Source organism: Dermacentor silvarum, chromosome 10, assembly GCF_013339745.2.
Source record: "Dermacentor silvarum isolate Dsil-2018 chromosome 10, BIME_Dsil_1.4, whole genome shotgun sequence".
Classification (NCBI taxonomy): Eukaryota; Metazoa; Arthropoda; class Arachnida; order Ixodida; family Ixodidae; genus Dermacentor; species Dermacentor silvarum.
The window spans coordinates 56,373,267-56,398,364 of record NC_051163.1 but is presented as its reverse complement, the minus strand read 5'-3'; the positions used below and the strand labels follow the sequence as shown (position 1 = coordinate 56,398,364).

General features: G+C 48.2%; 1 protein-coding gene across 2 annotated transcripts in view; it reads left to right on the top strand.

Annotated features, from left to right (window-relative positions):
• LOC119431386 (uncharacterized) overlaps positions 1-25,098 on the top strand; it is a 92,091-nt gene that overhangs the window by 30,740 nt on the left and 36,253 nt on the right. For both annotated transcript variants that reach the window (XM_049657201.1, XM_037698870.2), the window contains one exon: positions 19,253-19,568. In XM_049657201.1, coding sequence (XP_049513158.1) covers positions 19,261-19,568 — 308 coding nt within the window. In that variant the 5' untranslated portion in view covers positions 19,253-19,260. The remainder of the gene's footprint in view (positions 1-19,252; positions 19,569-25,098) is intronic.

The following is a 25,098-nucleotide window of genomic DNA, read 5'->3' as shown; positions in this document are numbered from 1 at the left end:
AGCGGCCGCTCAGTTAATGCAAACACTCATCTTGTTAGGTAGCCGTGGTGGTTTGACTTCGCGTATACCTGAACGCCGAACATGTCTGAATGCTAACCATGTTGCTCGCTTTTAGACCGCAACGCCGTTAGTTACGCAGTGACAGGTATGGGAAGCTGTCCTGTTAACAGCCTATAAGGAGGCGGCACGCGAGGGCTTGTAATTAAAACTGTCTATAGATAAGGGCCGGCACTGCTGGAAGAGCATAATAGCGCGAGGGCATTGCCTCGCGTCTGTTCTTCTTCGTGTCTTCGTTTCTTCTTTTTCGACCGCGAGTGGCCGGGCGTCTTGTTAAAAGGCGGCGGCCAATTAGGAGCCCGCACTCTTCAAGAAGCCTTTGTACTGACCGGTCCCGAAGAATCTGCGGGCGTTGGCCCCCATGCTGTGGCGCTACCGTCGAGTGTGGCGCACTTGTGCACTTGGCAAGCTATACCTGCAAGTCCCACTATATAGCTTAGGAGGAGGTAGCTCCTCGCTCAAAGTGAGCACGTATAGCGGCGCGGCCTGCTGCTTCTTCCTTCACGGGTGGTTGAACCGCTCTTGCAAAAAAGTGAGTTCGGGGTCTGAAACGACCAGCATCTTTTCGAGGCACTTCTTAGTCGCTCTGTGTAGCAGAGCGTTAAATACAAACGAGATAGCGGATGGGTTTAATTTAACGTTTGGGTATTAATTGGGATTTTCAAGTGATCGATGGTATTCAGAATTCGGCTGCTTAATAGCTAAGTTTCGCTGCGAAGATGCCACCGCAATCAGCCTATTTTAACTTAAACGCAGTATAATAAAGGCTCTATGTGTTGTGATTCAACAACAACGACAACAACAAACAACAATTCAACAATGATTGCGGAGAGATAAACATCTACCCTCTGGCAAGGCTTGCGGCAAGGCACTAAAAAAAAAAAAAAAAAAAAAAAAAAAAAAAACACGTACCACGTTCGCAGCTCTCAACTTAACACACCATGTGAATACGAATTTTAAAATCTCGTCGCCCTGTGTGGTCCTCTGCTCCACTGGAAAGATTACGTCTTTTCCTTGCCACCCATACTATGTTACTTTAACAGCTCATCGGTTATCGCAGATGATAAATAACATGGCACCACTCTAACTTCGTGCTACATGTTCCTGCTTGGGAACGCTGACTGATACGGCAACTGAGAGTAACAACTGAGTAAACGTTTACCAATGAAAAAAAAAATAAATAAAAAAAGAAAGAAAGAAAAAAGCGAGCTCAAACGCGCAAAGTAAGGACCGACTCCACAGTGCCGTCTCTGTAATTTGCTCAGTGGCAAATTGGTCACGCAGCGATCCATCATCGCTTATGCGGCAAGGGCACGAGTAGCCGGCATCACCAAAATATGCCAACGCCACCTACTTTGCATGCCTTCGTGAAAAAAAAAGAATAAGCCAAGTTGCGTGCACTCCGACTGGTTTCAACAGAAGCTGCCGACGCTTGCCTTACTGCATTCCGGAGTGAGCGCGTGCGGAATTGCAATTTCATAGATAGACGCGTTACGGCAGTGTACGAGCTCGTATACGATGCACGCGAGGGGGGCAAGGCGAAGACGAGGAAAGCTTTATTTCTTGCGTTGCTATACTTGGTTTGAAAGACTGTGCTTGCGAAAGGTGGAATGGGCATCGATTAGTCTGTACGATAGCACGAAACTACCAAGTAATCCCGTACGGATTTCTCAGAAAGACAGCTTCGCAGTTGGAAGAGAAATCGCCCCGGTCCATATGGATCAAACTCGTGACCAATGGACTTCCGGGGCGGTCGCTCTAGCGGCCTGGAAAATGCATTGGTCCCGCTACATGAGGATGACGTACAACTTGTACATCCTTCATCCCGCGTGGTCAGAAATGCACCGCGGACTATTAGCGCGACAAATTTTGTGCAGTAAGTGTTTCGTAAGCGTGGTACTAAGCCTCGAACGGTGAACTAGTGTTTCAAAGGATCTACGCGGTATTTCTGAATATTGTCCACTGAGGAACTATGACTCGGAGCGCGTGGGCACAGAGGGTCAATTTTCTTTCTTTTGTTTTTCTTGGGCGGAGCTTGTACTTCATTGTTAGGTGGTGTTGTCACCGAGCCTAGGTAAACGTGTGAACATCTGTATGCTTGCTTTCGCACTCTCGTCAGCAACAGGCCGCCTAGCGGGTGATTCATCTGATTAAACAGGCTACTCGCGGACAAATATGGCGCCCTCCGTGGGAGCGTCGTCCGGCCGTGGCCGTCCCACGAAGGAGTCCACCTTGACTTACTTTGCTCCCGTATATATATAGCAGCGGGTAAAATAAGGCGAGAGCAGATACTGCACAGCGAGAAGCCAGGAAGTCGGGCACGTGACATCCGTTGCGATGCGTGCCCTATTATAGACGACGGTGCAGAAACGCACGCAGACGTGTTTTGTGTTCGACGCTTCCGATGGTCTTTAGCTTCTGCCGACTCAACAGACTGACTCAACAGTCTGGCTCAACACAAACAGACAACAGCCAAGTGCGGGATGCTCGGATATTGCTTAGACTAACAGACGGTAGCTAGCTGGGCGAGTCGGTACAACTGCATCTTTACTTACAGCGCGACCGAACCAACAGGGATAAAGAAGAAAGGCATAACACAGCGCTTGTGTTACGTCTTTCTTCTTTGTCCCTGTGGGTTCGTTCGCGCGTTAAGTAAAGATGTAGGCTAAAAAAAAAGTGTGCTGGTTCAGATAAATCAGTTCAAACTCCCGGTTAACTATACCTACAGAGGGGGCCCGTGCGGCCCACGATGGGACTGCCAGAAAACGCCAGCTGACAAACCAACGTTTAACGTCAAATGTTAACCAATTGCCTCCGCAGCGGGACGTATGATTGCCACTGAGTGAGCGTGATATGCTTCAAATGGCCCACTTCGGGCAAAGTGTCGCCATCGCTCGGTAGCATGTTTTCTGTTTTTTCTAAAAAACTCACGTGGTACGTAAACCATGAGATTGGATTTGTTCTATAGCTCATACATTCTAAATCCGATCAATCGAAAAAAAAAGCTCCCAATTAATCGGGTTAAATGTTTTATTTGATTCGCAGCTGTAGTGTTAATCTGCGTTTGCAGACACCGCTTCTGGAATGTGATAAATGTCAGTCTCACACCGAGTGGCTGCTTGGTAAGCCAGCAGGGGCGGCCGGATTATTCGGAGGGATTGGGGGGGGGGGGGGGGGGGGACGTGCAGAGCATGATTTCCTATTTTGGCAGTTGTTGCAGGAAGTCAATCAATCACTTCGCATTCCATGGTTGTAGCAGGGGCGCGATGGTGGGTGGGCGGGGCTGGAAGAAATATCGGGCGTCGCCCCCCCCCCCCCCCCCCGCCCTCCCCTCCTTTTCGCCTTCCCTCGCGGGCCTGTGAGACACAGAGGATTCAAAACAAAAGACGCTAGGTGACACTACCTCGAGTCTACCGCACTAGCCCTCCGTGATATGTCAGGGATTCTGAGAGCGCCTGCCGAGAATTGCATCACGCTTTAGAGAAACGAAAAATTAAATACTTTGCGAACGTTTATTTTCAAATGGCTGTTCAAACAACAAAAAATGTGCCGAAATAGGTTACATAACACTGACGCGCAAGGAGCGCGGTTCGTGCGCGAAATTTGTTTTCTGCACTTGCAGTCGGCTGTATTTTTTTTTTCTCGCGACATAACCGCAAATAGCATTTTGAAAGCATATTTCGACGGTATGAAACAATTTGCCGCTGCTAGTTCATCACAATCATCAGTCACTGTCACCCTAATGCATGTCCACTGCAGGCACGAAGGCCACTCCGAGCAGCGTTCATTTCGTTTCAGGCTTTCCTCATACGTGAATCCTTCTTGCCAGAGCAACCACGGTTGCGCAGGCTTTATAGTCTCGCCCGTTTGCTCTTCTACGCTCCACTCGTCTTGGAGCGTCTCCAATTAGTTTATATTGCTGGCACGTGTTAGCTAATTTGCGCTTTAGTGCGCTGCGTGGGCTCTAGTTTGGTCACGACATGAATCCCATCGAGTGTCTCTTTATCAGCTCTTGAGCCTGCTTGTCTTGCAGTTTTTCTTTTTCTCATTCGCGCGTCTGTCTTGGCACGGGATTCTACGTAAGCCGCCTTGCCCTTGAAGAAGAGCCCAGTTTTGGCAGCTATCATTTTGCCGAGAAGAAAACAAAGTCGTCGCGTTCGTTTCGCTCGAGGGAAAAAAAATGTTTTGCGCTTAGCATTGCGAATTTTAGAAACGTTTGAAACAAACGACATTTCCAGCGGGCAGAACGCGCAGAGCTTTAGGGTGTGCTGTGCGACATATAGTGTGCCGGCTTCGGGATCTACGCTGTAAAATAATTTACGCCCTCAAGAGGGAATGACGGTGCAAATCTGTCTATAACTCCCACCAGTACACCCTTTTTAATTTAACGATGTTGGATATATTGACAGCTATCGGCAAAATGCGTCGATTAAGCACACAGATTCCAACTGTGCGTGGGTTCTGTACATTTTTTTTTTTGCTTTTCATATTTCTGTCTCCCTTTACACTTTTCCCTGCGCAGGGTAGCTAACTGGACCTTCGTCTTCCGGTTAACCTCCTCGCCTTTTGCATCCGATGTATCCCTCTCTGGACAATCATCACCTGTGGTTTCCGCGCATTTTTTTCTCCCCATATTTGGAAAAGTAGTTTTTTTTTTTTCAAATCGAATTGATCATCCCGTCACACGTAAGGTGCATGGGTCAATTTGCTTAGAAAATTAGAACTAATTTCAAATATAAAGAAGTTATAAATAATAACCGAGAGCGAGATCGAACTGGGTAGTTTGGAGAGCTGCTTCGTGTGATTTAGCCTTTTGAGTTAGGAACGGCAGACCGGAAACGAGAAACGTGGTGGAACGACAGTATATAGTCATCGGATCAAATGAATCTGGCAGACCCTTTAAAAGGCACGTTAGGTTAGACACGCGAGAACGGAAACTCGACACCATGGCGAAACACCGCCGCAGCCATTCGATCAAACGTCTCGTCCGGCAATACCGAACGCACAACTCGGAACGTCCTGGCGGTCGCTCGTTACGAAATGTCGGGTGCACACCGTTCCGCGAAGAGCAGTTGGCGATCCACGCGCTGGCGGCAGCCGGTGCCCGCTAGAGCACCGAATACCGTATACACTCGTGTAAGGGCCACACTCATGTAGGAGGAGCTTCACCCCCCAACTTGGCAGGCAAGAATCTGTGGGAAAAAAAAAAGACATATTAAGAAAGGCGTGTGCCCCAATCCCAGCTAGTTGATGCAGTCATTGTCGTTCACAAGCGTATCCAACGTCATGAATGGCACGGAGGACGGCTGTATCCACAAGTGTGCCGCCCATAATTGGCCATGAGCACCGATGACAATGACAGTGGAGAGGACTGCAGACTGGCTCCAGGTGTGTGGCGTAAATACGTAAACGAATAAATGCAATATAAGAACCGTATAGCGTTCGCTTTTTTGGCGCGTAGTGATCACGCACGGCCAGAAAAAAATTTGACCCAAATAGGGCACCCTCTTATAAGGACCGCAGATATTGAAGATCTCGAGAAAGGAAAAAAAATGACTCGCAATTACGGCCCTGCGATAGCGGTTGTCCAGCGAAGCTGTGGAAAACCGCCACTGCAACTGCTGCGTGTCTTTATAAATACGAAATCATTATATAGCCCATGAAGCGAAAATTCCGGCGTCAACGTCCGATGGTACCAAAATCCATGTGACCAAGTGGTGACGTTGCATATGATGACGAAGCGTGATGACGTCATTACATCGAACGTCGCGTGATGACATCACGTCAAACGTTACGTTACGTGATAACGGCGTCGTCACGCCACGATATCGCCTGATGACGTCATTTGATGACGTCATCACATCAAACGTAACGTCACGCGATGACGTCTTCGTGCGATGACGTCTATGATGTGATATGCATCTTGGAGAAGCGGTAACACTGTGTGCTTCCCACTTATTTGCATTGTCTCCGGGATCGGCCCTCATTTTTTTTTTTTGCGTGAGCAAAGGTCGCGCACGCGTACACGAAAAATCCCGACCAACTAGAGGATAACAGCTCCGCTGTAAGAAGCACGTCCCTTACACGAGTGCATGCGGTATCCGCGAAACGCGCTCTCTCGTCGACTCGCGAGCGGGCGCGTTCTCCGGGCCGGTCAACAACGCCATTAAAGCGATGGCAAACTACACATGGTCGCTCACCGGCGCGCGCACCGTCCATTACCTTTGACCTCCGCCAGTTCCGGACGCGGGAGCGGAGCTAATTATTTTGTTCCGCGGAAGACGCGCGCGGGGACGCAACAAACGTCGCTGGTGGTTGTGGTAATGGCGGCGGCGATGTTGCAACAGGCGCGTTTTAGTCTTGCCAGGACTATAACGGTGCCTCCGCGAGTGCGCTCGCTGTACGTGCGCCATTATACCCGGATGAACCGACGCGTGGTATAACGTACATCGCAGTTCGTAGAACGCGACCGTTGCGCGCCTCTTTGATGTGAACTCCTTTTACCGCTATGTGCTGTTGCGTCGCGGGCAAAGCGTTCGCACGTGCGGTGGTGCTTTGAACGCGAAGCGGCTGCTGGCGTCCGCGGCATCTATCGTGACGCTGCTGCAGCTGCGTACGAAAAAGAAAGAAAGAAAGCGAAAACGTTGCTGGGCGCCAGTTGGAGAGAAAGAGAAGAAATAGACATTTATTGACGGCAGGGGCATGGCATACATGTATAGGCGATTGCACAGACGTTGCTTACAATCTGTCCAACTACTCGCGCCTCGCGACAAATGAGGCTAAATTGTCATCATCTATCTAACTAACATCCCACGGCGCTATGGGAGTTGGAACTGCTGTCAGCTGCGGTCATCATATACATATGAATTTTTTTCTCTCCTACTTGCCCTCTTTCCAACCCGTATATCCCCCACCTTAGTGGAGGGTAGCAAACCGGAAGCTCGCCTCCGATTAACCTCCCTGCCTTTTTATCTCTCTCTCTCTCGAAACAACGTATCCAGGAATTTTTGTTTCAGCCGAAGAACAAATTATGAAGCTGAATTGGCAAAGTCGCCCGACCACCCAGGTGGGTTGATAAATGGCCAAAGGCTCGGAAGCGGCATCGCTGGCTATCGCGATCGTTTTCTCTGTCTGCACTCACGGCTCGCTTCTTCGTGCAATGCCGCAGTTAATCCTTATTATGACCACGTCAGTGTATGTATACACAAAAAAAAAGTGAGAGAGAGAGAGAGAGAGAGAGAGAGAGAGAGAGATAGAGGAAAAAGCAAGGAGGTTCATCGAGAACTGAGTCCGGTTAGGCTTCCCTAATTGGGGGAGGAGAGAAGAAGAGCTCACCCGTTGCTTTCTTTTTGTGAGTTTCCTACTCACATTTTGAAACGTTGTGCGCACTGCTGCATGCGCAAGTTGGGAGTAACGCGACGCGCAGCGTACTCTTTTCGCGAAGAAAAAAATTAATGGTCCGCCCGTTTATCAGTCACGTGACTGTTACACATAGCCCTAATGGTTTCCAGTAGAACGTACTGACGCGGACAGAAAGAGATGACGACACACGCTGGACTAGCAACTCAATGTTTATTATTGGTTTCCCACACTTTTTATAGCACAAGACAGCCAATTCTTCTTTTTTTTCTTCTTCTTCTTCTTTTGTCATGCCGGCTACCCGTCTCTTAGGGTGAAATATTTTCTTTGCGCAAGTAGATTTTTTTATCTTTTCCTGTTAGTAGTATCGATGGTACACCATCGGTGTTACACCATTGGTGTAACAGTACACCAGTGTTCTGTTACACGCTCCTAATAAATAGATATTAAATCTATGCACTGCCTTCAAGAAGTAAAGCCCATCTGTAAGGGTTCCTTGAGGCCGCAAAAATGTTGGAGAAGAAAAGAAAAAAAATGTATCAGCAACAAAAAGCAGACGTAGTGGCGCATTGATACGAACTCACTGCAATGACTCTCGTTTTCTACGGAATACGGGGACGAATGTTTAAGCTTTTTCTATAGCAGTGAGCGCATTGATGCGAAGCTACGATTACAGGCGTCGGCGGAGTCCCTATACGATAATCGCTAGACGTGCACGCGCCAAGCGAAGCGTGTCGCGTATTCTGCACGGATGCTCATCGCCGAACCGGTGGAGTTGAACGATGCCAGCCATGGAGCTTGAGAGCGTTCGTTCGCAGAAATAAAGAAAGCAAGCAAGAAAGAAAGAGAAGGATCGCGTAAGCGTGACAGTACTACAGTATGCGTCCCGCTGCGTATCGCTTACCTGTGATTGGCACCGACATCGCTAGAAATCCGTGACTGTATATTCACGGTTCCGCACGCAGCTGGGGGCCCTATAGAAGGTGCTCGTCAAAGGCATCCACGAAAGGGTCGTATGAGTTATTTATAAGTGTCGCTCAGGTGAAATAGGTATCGAGTAGATTTTTTATATAGAGAATCGTCCAATAGCTATAATTACCCTGCATAAACGCTGTGAAGGATGACCGTTTGGGCTGCTGCGCCGCCATTACATTCACTGAAGTGGGAGCCGCGGGTGCCGCCAAGTTCGATAACACTGCCTCTTAACGTACGTTAACATTAGGTACATTAAACTTGCGAAATTGCGTAAGTTAACATGACGCACGTAAGCCGCAGAAATCCAATAGCGTACTGACCATACGCGGGGAGGATAGCACTATTTACGTAGTACGTAAGGAATTTGCATTTGCTTTGAAATAATACTATATTCTCAAGTTGTCTATTTGCGTGCACAGTACGTTTTGCATCATGAAAACGTTTTATCTATATCGCTCAAGACTTTTTGTTTTAAAGGAAGGTCTCATGATAATAACATCACGTGACTGTGGTCCTGCAACGATATTTCTACTGATGGTATTGCATGGTCGATGATTCTGCCAGAAAGAGACGTAACTGATGCCGCTAGATCTGAAGTGAAGGCGCGAAAACGACGACGGACGAAGAGAGAGCACACACACACAGGGCGCCGCTTCCAACAATGTTTAATCAGAAAAGAATGCCACTAATTTATACAGGGAGCACAATCACAGTTTCTCAGCATGCATGATGCCGCTAGCAGCAAGCAATGATTGTATATATATATATATATATATATATATATATATAATCATTTCTTGGCATCAGTTACGTTCCTCTCTGGCAGCATCTTAAACTTTCCTGCTTTGGAACGAAATAAGCCCATAAGATTGAGTACATACAGTATTTCATTTCGCATAGTCACTGGGAGTTTTACCAACTGTTCAATTACTTCTTTCTTAGAGGGTGAGCCCGTCATCCTGTAGCCAAGTGTAGTTCACATGCTCATCAAACCCCTATTCCGCTGCGATATATTCGAAAACGCACACGAAAAATAAAAAAGGAAGCACAAACCTTCGCTTCCGTAAATTCTCGCAGAACGTAGGTTCTGCAATCCTTTCGTGCCTAGTCCCGTTACATCAGATGCAGCTTTGACTGAGGGAGCGCCGAAAAGCTGTCCAGACAGCTGGAGTGACTTTCCCTTCTTTCTTTCTCTTTTTTCTTTCTTCTTTACATCGACATTCTTCTGTTTGACAAAGCGCAGCTTTACACAGCAGCAACCCCGCGTGCGCCCTACTTTCGAACCGTGGCTTTTCTATATATAGGGTGTCTTACGTCGCTGAAATGAAAACAAGCCAGAGGAAGTGGACGAATAGACGAATTGACTTGTAAAGCTCCCGGACGCGTTAGACGCACTGAATTAAGTACAAGGACAACGCAGAAAACGCTTTTAACAGCGGAGCTGGTTAAGCCGGCCGTTAGTTCTTCCGTCGCGGACAAAAAATGTGGGCCGATCTTGGCGGTTGCGCAGAAAGGGTCCAAGCGCAATGGCACACACCCCTGTGAACTACACCCCTGTGGCTTCGCGAATCCTAGCGAAGCATTGTTGGGACTACTTAAGCTTAGTCAGTCATAGGTAGCCAATCAATAGCTAATTGATAATCGATGAATAATCAATAAACTCCGGAAAATGCTGGGGATGACTTGGTAGTGTTTAGCCTAGCTCATATACGTGGCCAATACCTTGTGATAGCCAATCGATAGCCAATTAATAGCTAATCGATCAATAATCAATAAATTCCGGAATGTGCTGGGGATGACTTCGTAGGGCTTAGCCTAGCCCGAAAGCCAGGACTATAGCTAGGTGCCCATCAGCTCCGCCGTCTCTAGCATTGCGCCCCCAGTGCAATCTACGCTAATTTCTTTAATGCGATGTCGTTAAGGGCCCCGTGTCGCAGGAACTCCGGCGTCGGCGTCGGTGTCGGCGTGGACGCGGGCTCGCCGGCGTCGTTGGCGGAAATGATCATCCCGAACCAGCCCAACCACGCAGGCCCTCCGCGTGGCGCAAGGCGTTAGTGAACGAAATTGAATTTCTCAAATCAAAATCCGTGAGAAAAATTGTAAAGTACGGCTTAACCACAACCTATAGAGGTGATAGCGTCGGATTGTAATTTGAATATACGAGAAAAAAAGCCTGATAAGCAGCCGGGGATATTTGAATGCTATCGCGTTACACTCTTAAAGGCGAAGCTTAAATGTCCTCCAAATTTTGGCTGTGTGTCCTGTTCGTTATAGCGCCAACACAATCGCCGAATTCGAAGGATGTCGCGAAAACAGCGACACAAACAGGGGCTATATGTCACCGTCCTCGCTAGCGACACGAGACGAGCCAGCATTCAATCCTCCGTCGTCTTCGAATCCATCGCCGAGCCACCGCATGAAGAATCTGACAGGTTGGATAACAATCATTTGAATGTAAAACAATGTTGATTTGTTTTGTGCGCTGGCTGAGTGATGTGTAGAAAACGGGGCTTTGTCAGGCTGATTTGATCGAGCTTTTTACGCTCTTTCGATTGCCTCAACCTGTGCGTGTATTTTTTTTTTTTTGGGGGGGGGGGGGGGAAGGGGGGAAATAAATTCGAACGCAGAATGTTTCTTCTTTCTTTTTCTTTTTTTCAGCGCAGACCTACAAGTTATGTAGACCGAAGCAGCTGTAGTTTTATACAGCACACTTGCGGCGTAAAATGTGTGCTGCTGACCCTTTGTTTACCAACGGCAACATTTATTTTCAGTTATCATGCGTGCGTCTTAACCGTATTGCATGCCTTGTAGGCTACTCGGAAAATACGTTTCAACGGCTAAGTATGTATAATATTGCCACGCTGCAATGAACAAATAAACTGAACAAGACACATAAAAAAAGATAAGAAATAATAGACTAGTCAGAAAATGTGCGTTTTCACTGATATCTATGTCGGCAACTAAAGGCTCAGATTTATTAACGTTGCCTCCAATCTTTGACCTTTATTCGCGCAAAACCGGTGTTGTATCTTAAGAATAGTTTTTTTTTTTCGTAAATAGTTACCATGCCCGTCTTCATCGTATAGATGAACTCGGCGAGCATCGGCTACAAGACGGAGTGTGAGTCACTCCGGGTTCTGTTTCAAAGATGAATTCAATCTTTAATCGTGCCTAATTGGGTCCCAGTGACGTACAGATAGTTAACGAAGCGACGTTAGCAGTAAGGACAAGGCCCGTCAATGCTATATGCAGTCGCTGTTGGAGCACACCGTGACAATGACGCATGGTGTCCCGCGGTCAACTTTCATCGTGCTATCACGCTATGTATAGTGTGGCTCAGGTGACAGCATATTGCGTGCGTTCGAGTAATAAATCAAACAGGAAAATAAAAGGTGCATTGCTTTGGCCATTGGAAATAGGTGTGCCTCGGCATCCGTAGAGGAACAAACAAACAAACAAACAAACAAACAAACAAACAAACAAACAAACAAACAAACAAACAAACAAACAAACAAACAAACAAACAAACAAACAAACAAACAAACAAACAAACAAACAAACAAACAAACAAACAAACAAACAAACAAACAAACAAACAAGCAAACAAACAAACAAACAAACAAAGTTGCGCATGATCGAAAGCACATTTCTCTGAGGATGTCATATTCGATACATTTTCCCCTCCTGCCTAGGTAAACGAGATTATAAAGAGTGATGTGTTTAATAGAATGCGAGCAATGTTCAAATGGATGCATGGTTGACGAGAACGCGTGGAGAGCGTTTGCATATATATTGTTACGCTTTGCGCACCTACGGCCGCATACGCTTTCCTTTATGTTTACGGGTTCATATCAGCACAACGCTGCAAGAATGCGTGATGGCGGTTGACATCTCCACAACTGTCGAAAGTCCATGCGCGAACTTTTCTCTTTCGCATTTGTAAACATGCTCTCAGGTCAATGAAACCGTCATGATCTATAGTTTATAAGACAGCAAGAAAAATGAATCGTGTGCGGGGACGCGACCTCACTGCGGAGGTGACGTGTAAGTATTGCGCTTGAACGAGCCCACAGGCAGTAAATAACAATATGAAAAATAAAGGTTGACTTTATATATTTATATACCTTTTTATGCATTTTTCTAATATTGTTCTCCAACATACCATTTCGCCCAATCGAGTTAATGGTACTGCAATTATTGTACACCTTGCTTAGTTTCAATCGCTTAGATTTTATCCAGATTTGTTCCTTTGTTTCTTTCTGCCACACAACAATAGTTTCTTGTATTATGATGCAATGTATAACCTGAATGTTCTCGTTTTGTTCAAATTATATTCCCGGACGTAAAGATGATGAGTTCGAAGTTGTTCACATCGTGTTGAAATTGTCTTTGAAACATCCCGTACATTAATCCTTCAGGGAAGCGCTGAACCATGCAGACAATCGGTTAGTTTACCTTTGCTTTCCTGACTTCCCCCATCGCACGGATGGGAATTAAGGAATCATTATTATTATCATACTTCTATAAAACCAATGTAATATCAGCTGAAGCAGACAGTGACATAATATTCTTTCCGCAAATAGAATGCTGGGAATTAAGGAATCATTATTATTATCGTACTTCTATAAAACCAATATAATATCAGATGAAGCAGACAGTGACATAATATTCTTTCTGCACATAGCATGCGTGTTGATGTTACGTGGTGAAGGACCCGCTAGGAAAGATGGTGCTCGTACTTTTGGAAAACAAAACACACGTGATCGAGACAGCCTTTCTCGTGAGACCTCGCGCCCCCTGGCTTATTGGCAGAAGACAAAGTCGCGGCACGAATGAATCAAAACCGTACTCAGCACCATCGGATATATACCACCGCTGAACGGCCATACGAGTACCTGCATGAGTGTATGCTAAGCTGCTTGAGTCCGCTATTTCTCAGTCTTCGTATTCGTGAAAGGATGCGTTGATTTCTCATTTCCTCTCATCGAAATGGTGTTCCTGTACCGCAACCAAACCATCAACTTCACTTCGGCATCCGCATAGCGCAACAAGCCGTGACCACGCCCAAACCACGACCGTATGGGACGTCGCCCGAAGAATAAGAAGAGGGAAAAAAAAAAAAAAAGAAATGCCAGGATGGGGGAAAAGGAATGGATCGCAACGGCGCTCGCGGCCCTACTTTGTACGCATCCCGAGACCGCCCGCCGAGGGGGAAACGCAGCAACAACATCAAACAAGAAACGGCGACAACAACAAGGGAAGTGTGTGTCGCCCCAAAAAGACGCCGCGCACGGTCGGACAAGCAGGCGACAAAGGCTATACGGACGCACAGTGAGTGAGGGAGGGGGGAGTGGGGCACTCAATGGAGCGCGTCCGGCAGAAAGGCCGCAGTAGGGGGGGATGGGGGAGGAGGGGGAGGCGGTGTTGCGCCTTCGCAAGCGCGACGAAGGCGCACAGGCGACGCCATTCCTGGCGGGAAGCCACGCGTAACGACAAAGACGACGACGACGACGACGAACAGCAATCGGGAAGGTCGAATCGGAACGACGTCCGCCTCGCTCGACGACTCCGTTCCTTGGATTCGGTCGCGTGCTCGTACGCACGCGCGCCCGCGCCGAACGCAATCAGTTTCGCAAAGCGGAAAGGAACAACCGTTGCCTGCATCCCCGCTGCTCTGTTCCGTCGGTGCAGAGAAAGCTTTTGGAACAGGCGCGCGCGCTTGGTGCGGGCCACGCGCCTGCCTGCTGCGCGACCTTATAGACGTAAGCACACAAGCGGGAGACGGAGCTCTGGGCTTAGAGACGCTCTCGAAACCTGTCTGACAGAGAACCGTGCAGCGGTGTAAAAGGTGCGAAGTTCTCATAAGCCTTAATCACTGGTCGGATTTAGGGGCGAATCCTTCAGTCCAGTGGACTGACCGCAGAGGGCCGACGTCGTGTCTCTCGCGTTCCTTGCTATATCGTGGCTTGAGCAGCGCGAGTGGCTTGTCACGAAATCGTCAATAGTAACACGTGAACTCACCATCTGCCCTTACAAGAATTGATTAGTTAAGTGAATAGGCTGTTCGATGTTTGCAGCAGCAGAAAAATTGTAGAACACAGACATTGAAAGCTACGAACAGACGTGGACGTTGCTGCACTGTCACAGTGCAGCTGCGTCCACGTCTGTTCGTGCCTTTCTGTGTCCGTGTTCTACACTTTTCTGCTGCTACAAACCTCGAAGAATGAACCGACTATAGCTCAGACACCCTTTTGAATACGCTGCCCATGGGCATCTCCTAGAACAGTTTCTATCGTGATATATGTATTTGTTTCCTTGTAGCTGCACATACCTTTATAGTCACACCGTATGACCCAACTTAAGAGTGGGAAGTTCGTAAGTCAATAACGCTATGTGGCAGCCTATGGACGATTCACGTTTGACAGGCAACGACCGTACACACAGTTAGAAACACCATGGCATAATACGTGAGAAATATCTATGGACGTTCTATTGCCTTACTAAATCCTATTTTCAAAGAAGGCCAGCTGACACCAGCTGCAACTTCTGCAGTTCTGCACGGTACTCACGAGGGAGAGAGAAAGAGAGAGCGCAAATACACGGCATTAGGCTCTACAATGGAGGCCGGGGGAAAGGGGATCGGATCCGGCATGTTCTGCGTCGTAAATGCAGCAAGCGCTGATACTTTCGCGGTTTGCCACACTTGGAAGACCCGGAAATACACGGTCGGATAGGAGCGCGCGGGCTGGGATCCATTGGGGAGGGAGGGAAAAGCAGACACGAGTTTTCGAGGAAAGGATTGCACCGCATAATACGGACTTGAGCTTCAATTGCCACGTGGTTCTTATCTTTTATTTTTCCTCCCTCTGGGGGGCCCATTCCTCTCTGCTGCCTGCATGGGTATCAGTGCCGTAGCATAGACCGTGATAAATCGAGTTCGCGTCGTATCGAGTTGTGTTCGCTCGCAATCGAAAACGAATTAAGGAAACGCGGAGACGCGACTCGACGGGGATCGGCGGAGAAGACCGATTGGCGACGCGTGTTACATAGGCTACGCACATATGCGCTAATGCCGCAGTCTTTTTCCTCTTCTACTTCTTTTGTTCCCCTACGTTCTTCCCAACTCGGAAACGCGCTACGACGCTATTCCACGCAGCGATGACCACGTCGAAACGCCTGTCAGATCTGTCCGCGTCGCGCCTTGACGTCGGCGGCGGCAGCGAGTAATCCCGTTTCCTCGACGAAGCATTCAAATGTCCTTCCACGGACCTCGCCCCTATGCAACGCCCATGTATGCTTTACGCATAGAATGCACGACGTGACACGGAGTCTGTCTGGATGATTCGTGCGACTGTACTCTTCGTATAGCAGGTGACCCAGCCGTACAACTGAGCGAAAGGGGCGTGTATGTGTGTGTCTGTATGAAGGAGGAAGCGAGACACTCCTTCATTTGACTGAGCAGGGCGGGGCCGCACGTAAGACGGGTCGCCATTATTGTCGAGCCGGCCGAACGCGTCTGTCAAAGGCGAGATGATGACAGCGGCGACACCTTCCGGAAGTACTTCTTCTTCTTCACGAGTCGTGAGGAGGTGGCGATGGAGACGGGAGATTCAGTCTCACCAATGAGTGAACGCCTTCTGCAAGGTGGAATTGTATTCTGCGGAGAATAGACGATGTTTACAATATGGCGGTTATGACGTGTTTTTGGCTTCGCAATCACTTCCGGCGTGTGCAGCCTGTAAAAACATGACCTTCGAGAGCTGCTTCAACTCGGGGCAACGGTCGCTGGAGCGTGGATGTACTATCAGCAAAAAAAAAAAAAAAAAAAAAAAAATTACGGACCACGGGATCTTCGAAACCGCTAGATATCCGAGCAGCCTTTAAAACTCGCCAGTAAAACCGTACATCACAATGTTGTTCGCATATACCAGTAGAGGCTGTATATGGGAATACCAGGCTGCGTTTTGAGGCTGCGGAGATATTCAGCTTTTTGTCAGATCCCTTGGTCCGTAAACTTTTTTCGTCGATAGCACATACTACCTACAGATGATGTTCATGAGTAGATTGAAGAATGACTTCGAGAGTGGTTTCGGAAGTGGTTTCAAACTTTCAAACTTCAAGAACGGTGTATGCACCCATAAGCATTCTAAAGGTTCATGACATTGTCAGGAGCCTTTAGGAAAGGTATCGGCACGCGACAGTCTCTAACTAAACTTCGCTGTGTTGGGCGTCTCGAATCCAAGCACCTGCTCGGCATGAACACACGCGGTATGGAGGTGCCCGAAAAAACTCGGTAGCAGCATCAATGGCATCATGCATGGAATCCTGGTGTGATGCTACTGCACCCGTCATCACTGGCATCACGCCATGGATGCAGCATGACGGTTTCTGACCAACGGGGTGACAAAACGTCTCGAAATTCGTCAACGAGTGATGGTGCAGTACAGTGATGGAATACCCGCCCGCGACGACGAAATTATTTAATAACAGAGAGCACAAATCTACTTACGTTGCACCATTCTAAATTCGGAATGGGTGTTGCTCCTCCAATTGTCCGTTTATGGTGTTTGTGTGTCTACGCGACGACTGCGCAAATCGCATTTTTCACCCAACAACAGCATCTCGGGCCATCAAGTATGCAAACATCTCCAGCATTTCATTAAAGACATCATCTCTCTCTTCTGCGTTTGTCCAGTTTTCTGACGATGAAATGCAGCGGATGGTACGTTATACATTACGGCCGACCTCGCCGCCTTTCTTTAGTTCCAGATATCTTCCTGTTTTCCTTACATAATCATCGTCGATAATCATCCTCGATCATCATCATATTTGTATCCACATGCAGTACGCAGGAAGGACGCTGCCATCAAACTCCAATTACCCCTGATTTGTGCCACTTGACATCGTCTCAAGCCTGCAAATTTCCCTTAAATACATATACGTCACAAGTCCTGGAACAGTCACGCGAAACGTCACGAAGGTTACGAAAGAAAGGGCGCACTTAATTGCAGTGGCGTCACCAGGGTCCAGAATTGGAACACACCTATATGTAGCCCCTTTAGACGCTCAAGCGGTGTCGCGCGAGAACTTTGGAGCGCCTGAAGTTGTAGATGCTGTGGTCCGAGTGGTGGCGCTTCGTCGCGCTTCTCCGGAAAGTGACTGGTCTCAGTAATCCAGTGTCTTTATTTTTCCGCCGCCTGCGCTGGCGGTCGCAGGGCGCGTTCGCCACCGAACTCCGCTGCGCGTCTCTTGTCGAGATGTACTGTTTCTTCTCGCCGGCTCACCATGCACACAGCTTCGGTTAGACCTATACTCCCACAATATATGGTATATGCGTGATTTTAAAGCGAATGGTCGGAGGCGTATGTGGACTCTGTGGAGTAAGCGAGCGGAGAAGGAAGCGGACGCGTGCAGCAGGCTGCCATGCATGCCATCGTTCGACACGCTGTCGTCCCTGTCATCATTCCGTCGTGGTCACGCTGTCGTAATTCCTTTGTCGTCATGTCGTCTTCTCATTCTTCTGCCGTTGTCGTCACGATGTCGTGCTGTCTACCAAAACATGTCGGCGATTAGTGTTGCAACGCGGGCTGGCTTGTGCGCCATCTTGGAATATTAAGTGTGTCGCAAAGAAGACGCAGACGTGAGACTGTATCTTTGTCCGCGTATATAGCCGTGTATACGCGTGTGTTCGCGTGCTCTTCTCGTGTCATTGCCTTGTTTGAGCGACACCATGGTGTCCCAAGATGTCGAGCGATAATTTGTTCCGCCATCATCAAACGCCGTTGTCGCCTCCACTTAAGAAGTATTGCTAGTGCGTCCATTTGATTTCTGAGGGCCGCATAGCCTATTCGCTTACCTGGAAATCATCCTTGCTACGTGTCAGCAAGGATTAACTGCTACGTGTTCGACGTATTGGTATCTGAACTAGCATAAAATTTTAGCGGCAGCAAACAATTAAGGATAAAGGAGAGACGTATATATACATCACGCGTAATGGTGCCTACGGCTCTCTTTGTCCTTGTCTGTTGGCGCTAAAATGTTATACATCTTTGATGATTTTTGCAACAGTTTTCTTAACGCAGCATTAGACTATTCAACTGTTGCTCGATAATAATCGTCTGTGGAATGTTGTTTTTCTTAACACCGCATACATAGCGTATTGGACTAAACCGAACTTTAGCGTTTTGCGCCACTGGTATGGTCGCCGTGAAAAATCGTGTGCTTCGTTACCGGTAACATTATACGTGGAGCCACAAGGAATAGATCTTCTGTTCTATGAAACAATTTCGTTTGAACGTCGCAAACGTGCTTTCCATAAACCTCGTAGCTTCTCAAGCATTAGTAAAGCAATGACGTTGTCCTGTTCATTTTTTTTAAAGACATGTCTTTCTTAGCGAGTTACCCCTCACTTTTCCGTGTCGAATAGGTGTGTTTCTAGCCTCTTTCGTGGGCCGATCCTGAAGGTAGTGCAGGCCAAAAGATCTTATCAGTCTGACGCTCCTCCTTCTCCCCCCCCCCCCCCCCCCACGCAAGGTGTGACGTCAAGGCAGCGGCATTCGCCCCTCAAAGGCGGATGCACACGAGCCTCCACCAATGGGCGCGCACTCTAGCCTGATGTCATGAGCTGGACGGCTGGTGACACCGCCGACGGAGAACATGGCATCCCGCGCTTCGAAGTGGGCTGAGTCGCATCAGCGGGACTATTGGGACTATTTCTTTAATCGCGGAGGCAATCGGCTGCCGCGTTTCGGTCATCTGGGTGGGGACTTTCCTGCCTTCTTAAGTTGTACCCGACTATAGAGATCGAGTCTCTTTCCAACGTTTTCTCATTAATTCATTTTTTTTGCATCATTATGCGCAGGAGCAGTAATGACAGCAGCAGCGGCAGTCGTAGCGGGACAAGGAAGAGTGGCCGTAACCACGCAGCCGGAAACAGAAGCGGTACTGTTGGCGAAGCACGTGTGCAGCCGCTACGAGATGCGGCTCCGATGCGACGAGGGAGAGCTGGTGGCGATCCACGACGCTATGTACGCCAGCGAACCGCCGCCGGACGCGCCACCGCCGAGACCTGGCTGCGGACCGGTCATCGAGACTACCGAAGACGGAGCCACGGCCACATCCGTAGCCACTGCTGCGAGCCCGTGCCAGCAGGACCTACGCCTTGCGCTAAATAGCAGGTTAGTGTGCGCGTGCGCGTAATATACTATATGTAGGTACATCATCATCATCATCTTCTTCTTCAACCTATTTTTCTGTCCACTGCAGGACGAAGGCCTCTCCCTGCGATCTCTGATTACCCCTGTCTTGCGCTAGCTGATTCCAACTTGCGCCTGTAAATTTCCTAACTTCATCCCACCTAGTTTTCTGCCGTCCTCGACTGCACTCCCCTTCCCTTGGAACCCATTCTGTAACTAATGGTGCACCAATTACCTGCCCAACGCACATTAAGGTCAGCCCAGCTCCATTTGTTCCTCTTAATGCCAATTGGAATATCGGCTATCCCCGTCTACTTTGATTCACAGCGCCCCCTTCCTGTCTGTTGACGTTAGGCATAACATGTTTTCGTTCCATCCCTCTTCGCGCGGTCCTGAACTTGTTCTCGATCTTTTTTGTTAACCTACTAATACCGAAAATTCCGTGCTACACTACATACTGCGAATGACACACACGCCACCTACGCGCGACACCTGGGGGGTAGAGGCAAAGAAAGTTTAAAGCTATCAAATGACTATGTTGTAGCAGAGGATTTGACCCATCATGTGCCCCTTAATTTACTTCCCTCTTGTCCTCTTCCCAGCGCAGGTTAGCTGACTAGATAATTGTGCCTCAGGCCGACCTCTATTCCTTTCTTATCGTTATCATTAAACGTACTCTTATCTTTTTCTCTCTCAAGGCTAGCCGGAAAGAGGACACAGATTGAATCACCACTCATTGATTACTTCGTAACATTTCACGTCATCTGATAATGGGACGGCTGTTCAGTGCCTTAGTTAGTCAGCGCTTTGTTCTTGGTGTTGCTTCCGTGTCCTGTTAGAAATTCGGGCCCCGTATTCACAAAAGTCTCATATGCTAGAATTGTTCGTAAGGGCAAATTGCAGCCAACCCTGATGCTTGCAATCTGATTCTGATGATTAGCAACGAAGGTGGCTCGCCAAAGGCAAACAGCTCTTACGAATGTAAACCTTTGTGAATTCCACCCTTGGAGGAAGGAAAATATAGGAGGGAGCATACCGCAACGCGATTGTCGCCGCCGGTGGTGGCCCAACACGTGATGAAAACGTCAGAGCACGGAGGACACATCAGAGTGCGCGGTAGGTTTTAGTACTCTCGGTTGATTTTTATTTTTCAATACACATTCGAAACCATTTGAAACTCTTGAAATAAACAAAACCGAAAACAAGGAAAAAAAAACAAAGCAAGGAAAAATCTTGTTTTTTTTTCCTGCATGTGAGCAGCTGCCCTCCGAGGGGGCACGGAATAAAAACTACCGGCAACCACACGTCTTGGCAAATATCGATTCTCCGTGATCTCGACGCAAGAGGTCACGTGTTGGGCCACAACTGCTGGTTACACGAAGCTTTCCCTTGCCAAGGCTGGCTGCGCGACGCAATGCTCCCTCCTATATTTTTCTTCCTCCATGATTCCACCCCTGGGCCCAAATTCGCAAAGTTCCTCGTTCGTAAGCGCGTAAGTGCCATTGACCTGCTGCGTTTCGCTAATAGTGTGTCCAGCGTCCTGATTGGGTGATAATTTCTCTTAGGAACAACGCTGGAGTAAATGTTTTTTTGTGAATATGGGCCTTGCTCTTTACCAAGGTGTACCAACCAGTCCAACAGAGCCACGCTGTTCACAATACACAATACACTATAGCCGCCTTTCAGCGTTGTTTAAGTACATTCTGATGAGCCGTGGTGCACCCTCATAATTGTCTGTAGTCTCGCACCTTTCACGGATTCCACTGACTTCAATTCAAACGCACTCATGCTTTAAGCTGCCCGCAACGCGTTGAGGAACGTACATACAATCGGTAGCACCTCAGTCTGGATAGAATCAGGCCGCGCCATTCGAGAAGCATGCGCTATAGAGATAATTAGGTTTAGTTGTATACGAGTGAATTACCCTCATACAATACAATTGAATACAATACACTACAAATGAGGCTTGGTAAGCCGGAAATCACGCAAAAGCGAGACTGGTGGCGACGCCGCCGTGAAGTTTCCGCATTAGCTCGCCATGACGTCATAGAGTTTGACGACGTCTGCTCGGGACCAGTTAATCTTCTTTATCGGTTAAGATGGTCTATATAGATAATATTGTATAGGAGCCAAAGACTGCACATAGAAACTTTCGAGAACATTATATACTGCGACCCGACAACTCAAGTACGAGAAAATAATTTGAGATCAGTGACGTCACGCTGACGTGCCGGCGCTGAGGCTTCGGCGCGAAATTGACGAGAAACGCCCGGCCTTCATTTTCGATCTCTTATAGTAAGCAACCTCTCACAGCGATATGAAACGTTCCGTGTGCATCGCAATAATTATCTATGTTTCCCGTACGATTCTTGTCGAAATTACACAGAATTTATATGAAATCCATATAGATTCTGTAAGAATTATGTGGGAAATATTCGGAAATAATGGAATGCCATACAGAAGGTTTCAGTAAAGCTCGGAATGAAGGAAAACAGTTTGGAAAGAATACTTGTCTTTCGAAGCTGATTTAGTACTTCAATGTCGCATTGAGTTTGTTCTGCAGAATAGGCGTTATCTAAAGCACCAAGCGTCAATTAATTAATTAATTAATTAATTTCTCGTTCATTCCTTCCTTCATTCGTTCGTTCTTTTTCTCGCTCATTCATTCACTTATTGTCATTCTCTCTTTATTTTGTTCGTTCGTTCATTCATTCATTCATTCATTCATTCATTCATTCATTCATTCATTCATTCATTCATTCATTCATTCATTCATAGTACGGTCTATTCAAGTATCGACGCCGTCGGTGGCAAGAAAAAACCGACAGGATGTAACTGCGCGGGAGTTGGGCGCTTTTCTCAGCCGACCGTGACACACAGAAGCGTCTGGGCGCGTGCAGGAAGAAATGCTCGACTTGTTTACTGTTTGCGTTTCGCGGTCGCATAGCAAAACGAAAACAGTACAAATGGCCCACTTCCTCTTGAAGCCTCGACGCCTTCCGGTCTCCCCCTGCTTCCGGATCGCCGACTCACCGCGGCGACGACCGTTCCGCTCTCCCTTGGGAAGCGTTTTTTCCGCGGTGTCGTTTTGCAACGGGCGGCGTCACACCTCCCGTCGTGCCGTATAAGCTGGCCAGGCACCTCCGTCAGCTTCCTTCTCCATTTTTTTTTCGTAGAGCAAAGGGGACCGTATACTACATTTCCGCCTCTTTCCGGGAACACACGTCGCGACAACGTTGGCGCCCTCACATTCGTTTTCGACTTTTTCGTTTCGTCCTTACTCTGTTATTTTCGCGCCAGTCTCAAGTGGGGCGAAATAGCTCCATTTTCGTGAGCCAACGGACACGACGAGGCAGCGCGCACGACACACTCAGACCCCACCCCTTCTACTACTTCCCTCCTCCTCCCCATTCTACCCTCCCCCCCTCCATCCTCAAACCCCTCAACAAACCCCGCGAGATCACATAGTGAACGAGCGACACACGTTTATTACGTGCAGCGACATAAGGAGCGGTGGATAGGTAGGTAGGTGTGGGTGAGTGATGGACCACCTGCAAAGAGAGGGGGTTCACAGGCTGGCAGGCTGCCTCGGTGTTAGCTAAGCACAACGCACGGGAGACGGGGACGTCGCTTTACGCACGACTACGGAAAAACGGGCACGCGCCAGCATGAACTCGGCCACATCCAACCCTCCACTGCGCGAGGAAGCCAGCGTTGTCAAGTATACACCGTCGCTGCGGCCATCTTTGATGGCAGGCTTTCCCAAGCGTTCCGCTTCGCAGGCGAAACCACGCCTCGCGCGATGAAGGGGACCGGGATGTCGGCGCTATAAAAGCACATCTCGTGGGACGACGCGCGAGACCTGAACACCAGGTTGCGGCCTTTGGAGGACTTGAGCGCTGATGCCGCTGGCAGAGCTAAGAGACCGTCCCGGACACGCTGTCATCAACGGACTCCCAGCTGCCTTTGAGAAACTTCCGTCGTTTTGTCTTCGCGTCATAAGGATACAACGTGGATGAATGAACAGGAGGTCTGTTTCAAAATAAGCAGGACCCAGCTGCAGCCAAAGCTGAAGCGGTCGTGAGACATTGTGGTTATACCAGCACCGGTCTCCCCTTCACGACGAAGGTCAACGTTGAGGCGGGCAATTTGCTGCATACATATACGTGCGGAAACAGTGGGAATAACGGGTGAAGAAAACGTTATACCGTTGCCGAGACAGCGCAGCGACCATTTTATCGCCTGTGCAAGCCCTCGGAGCCTAGGCAGCATCAAAGCGGGCCAGTTTCAGTGATTGGAGCAAGTGCGAAGGTTTTATTCGTCCGTGGTCGTTTTGGGTTGCATTTCTTCTCGACTTCTAATGAACGTGTCTAATGACGCTTTCTTAATGAGACTGGCTCCTAATGATGTTCCAATAATTAAGACAGCTTCGAATGAAGGTATCCCTAATGAATGCGCTCAAATTGCTCAGCCCATCAGTTAGTCAAACGCTCGCTCGCTCGCTCACTCACTCACTCACTCACTCACTCACTCACTCACTCACTCACTCACTCACTCACTCACTCACTCACTCACTCACTCACTCACTCACTCACTCACTCACTCACTCACTCACTCACTCACTCACTCACTCACTCACTCACTCACTCACTCAGTGAGTGAGTGAGTGAGTGAGCCAGTGAGTCAGTGACCTCCCAAGCAGATCCAAAGGAGTTGAATTTTTTACATTTGGGCTAGGGCCTTCGGTACTACCTCGCACTGACGTTGCAATAATACAGAAACTAACACAGCTTTCAGCACTCTTTACGCATTTAAATAAAGTTTCGCTGTATGTAGATTTCCACAAGGTGCGCAGGTTCTGCCGCACTTTTTTTATATAACATGAACCAACTAGCCTGACGATTTTATACTCGATTCATGGGCGCCGCCATCTATATGCTGTTACACAAACAATATCTAAATTTTATGAGCAGTGAAGTCACGTAACATGGTCATGAAATGCTGAACACATTTATAGAAGTATTTTCATGCTTGCGAATCGACTGCAGTAACGTGCACTTCGTTGTTAAAGACAGAAACCAGCAGCGTTAACAGCCCAAGATAGCGGCACATAAAGTTAACGCTTCGGTCTTTTATGCTGGCAAGGCTGCACCGTAACCTATCTACGTTTGACATCCATTTTTTTTACTCGCGTTCACTCCCTCGGTATCCTTAACGCTGATGTCGATAGCTCTTCTCATTACCGGGCTTATTACCGCGCTTAATGATCGTTCGTGTATGCCCAACAACGAAGAGCAAGCACTCGCAACGGCCTATAGGCATGCCGCGCATAGCTGGCGTGTAATCGAACCGTTCGCCGCCGCAGCGCTATAGATATATATATCCAGCCGAGCCGGCGAGCTATAGGCGCAGTGCAAAGGGGTGTGGCGGTCACGCGTTTCTTTTAAAGAGCTGCCGGGTGGAACGAACTCTTAAATCACCGTTGTTTATGAATCACCTGCGACGGCACCGA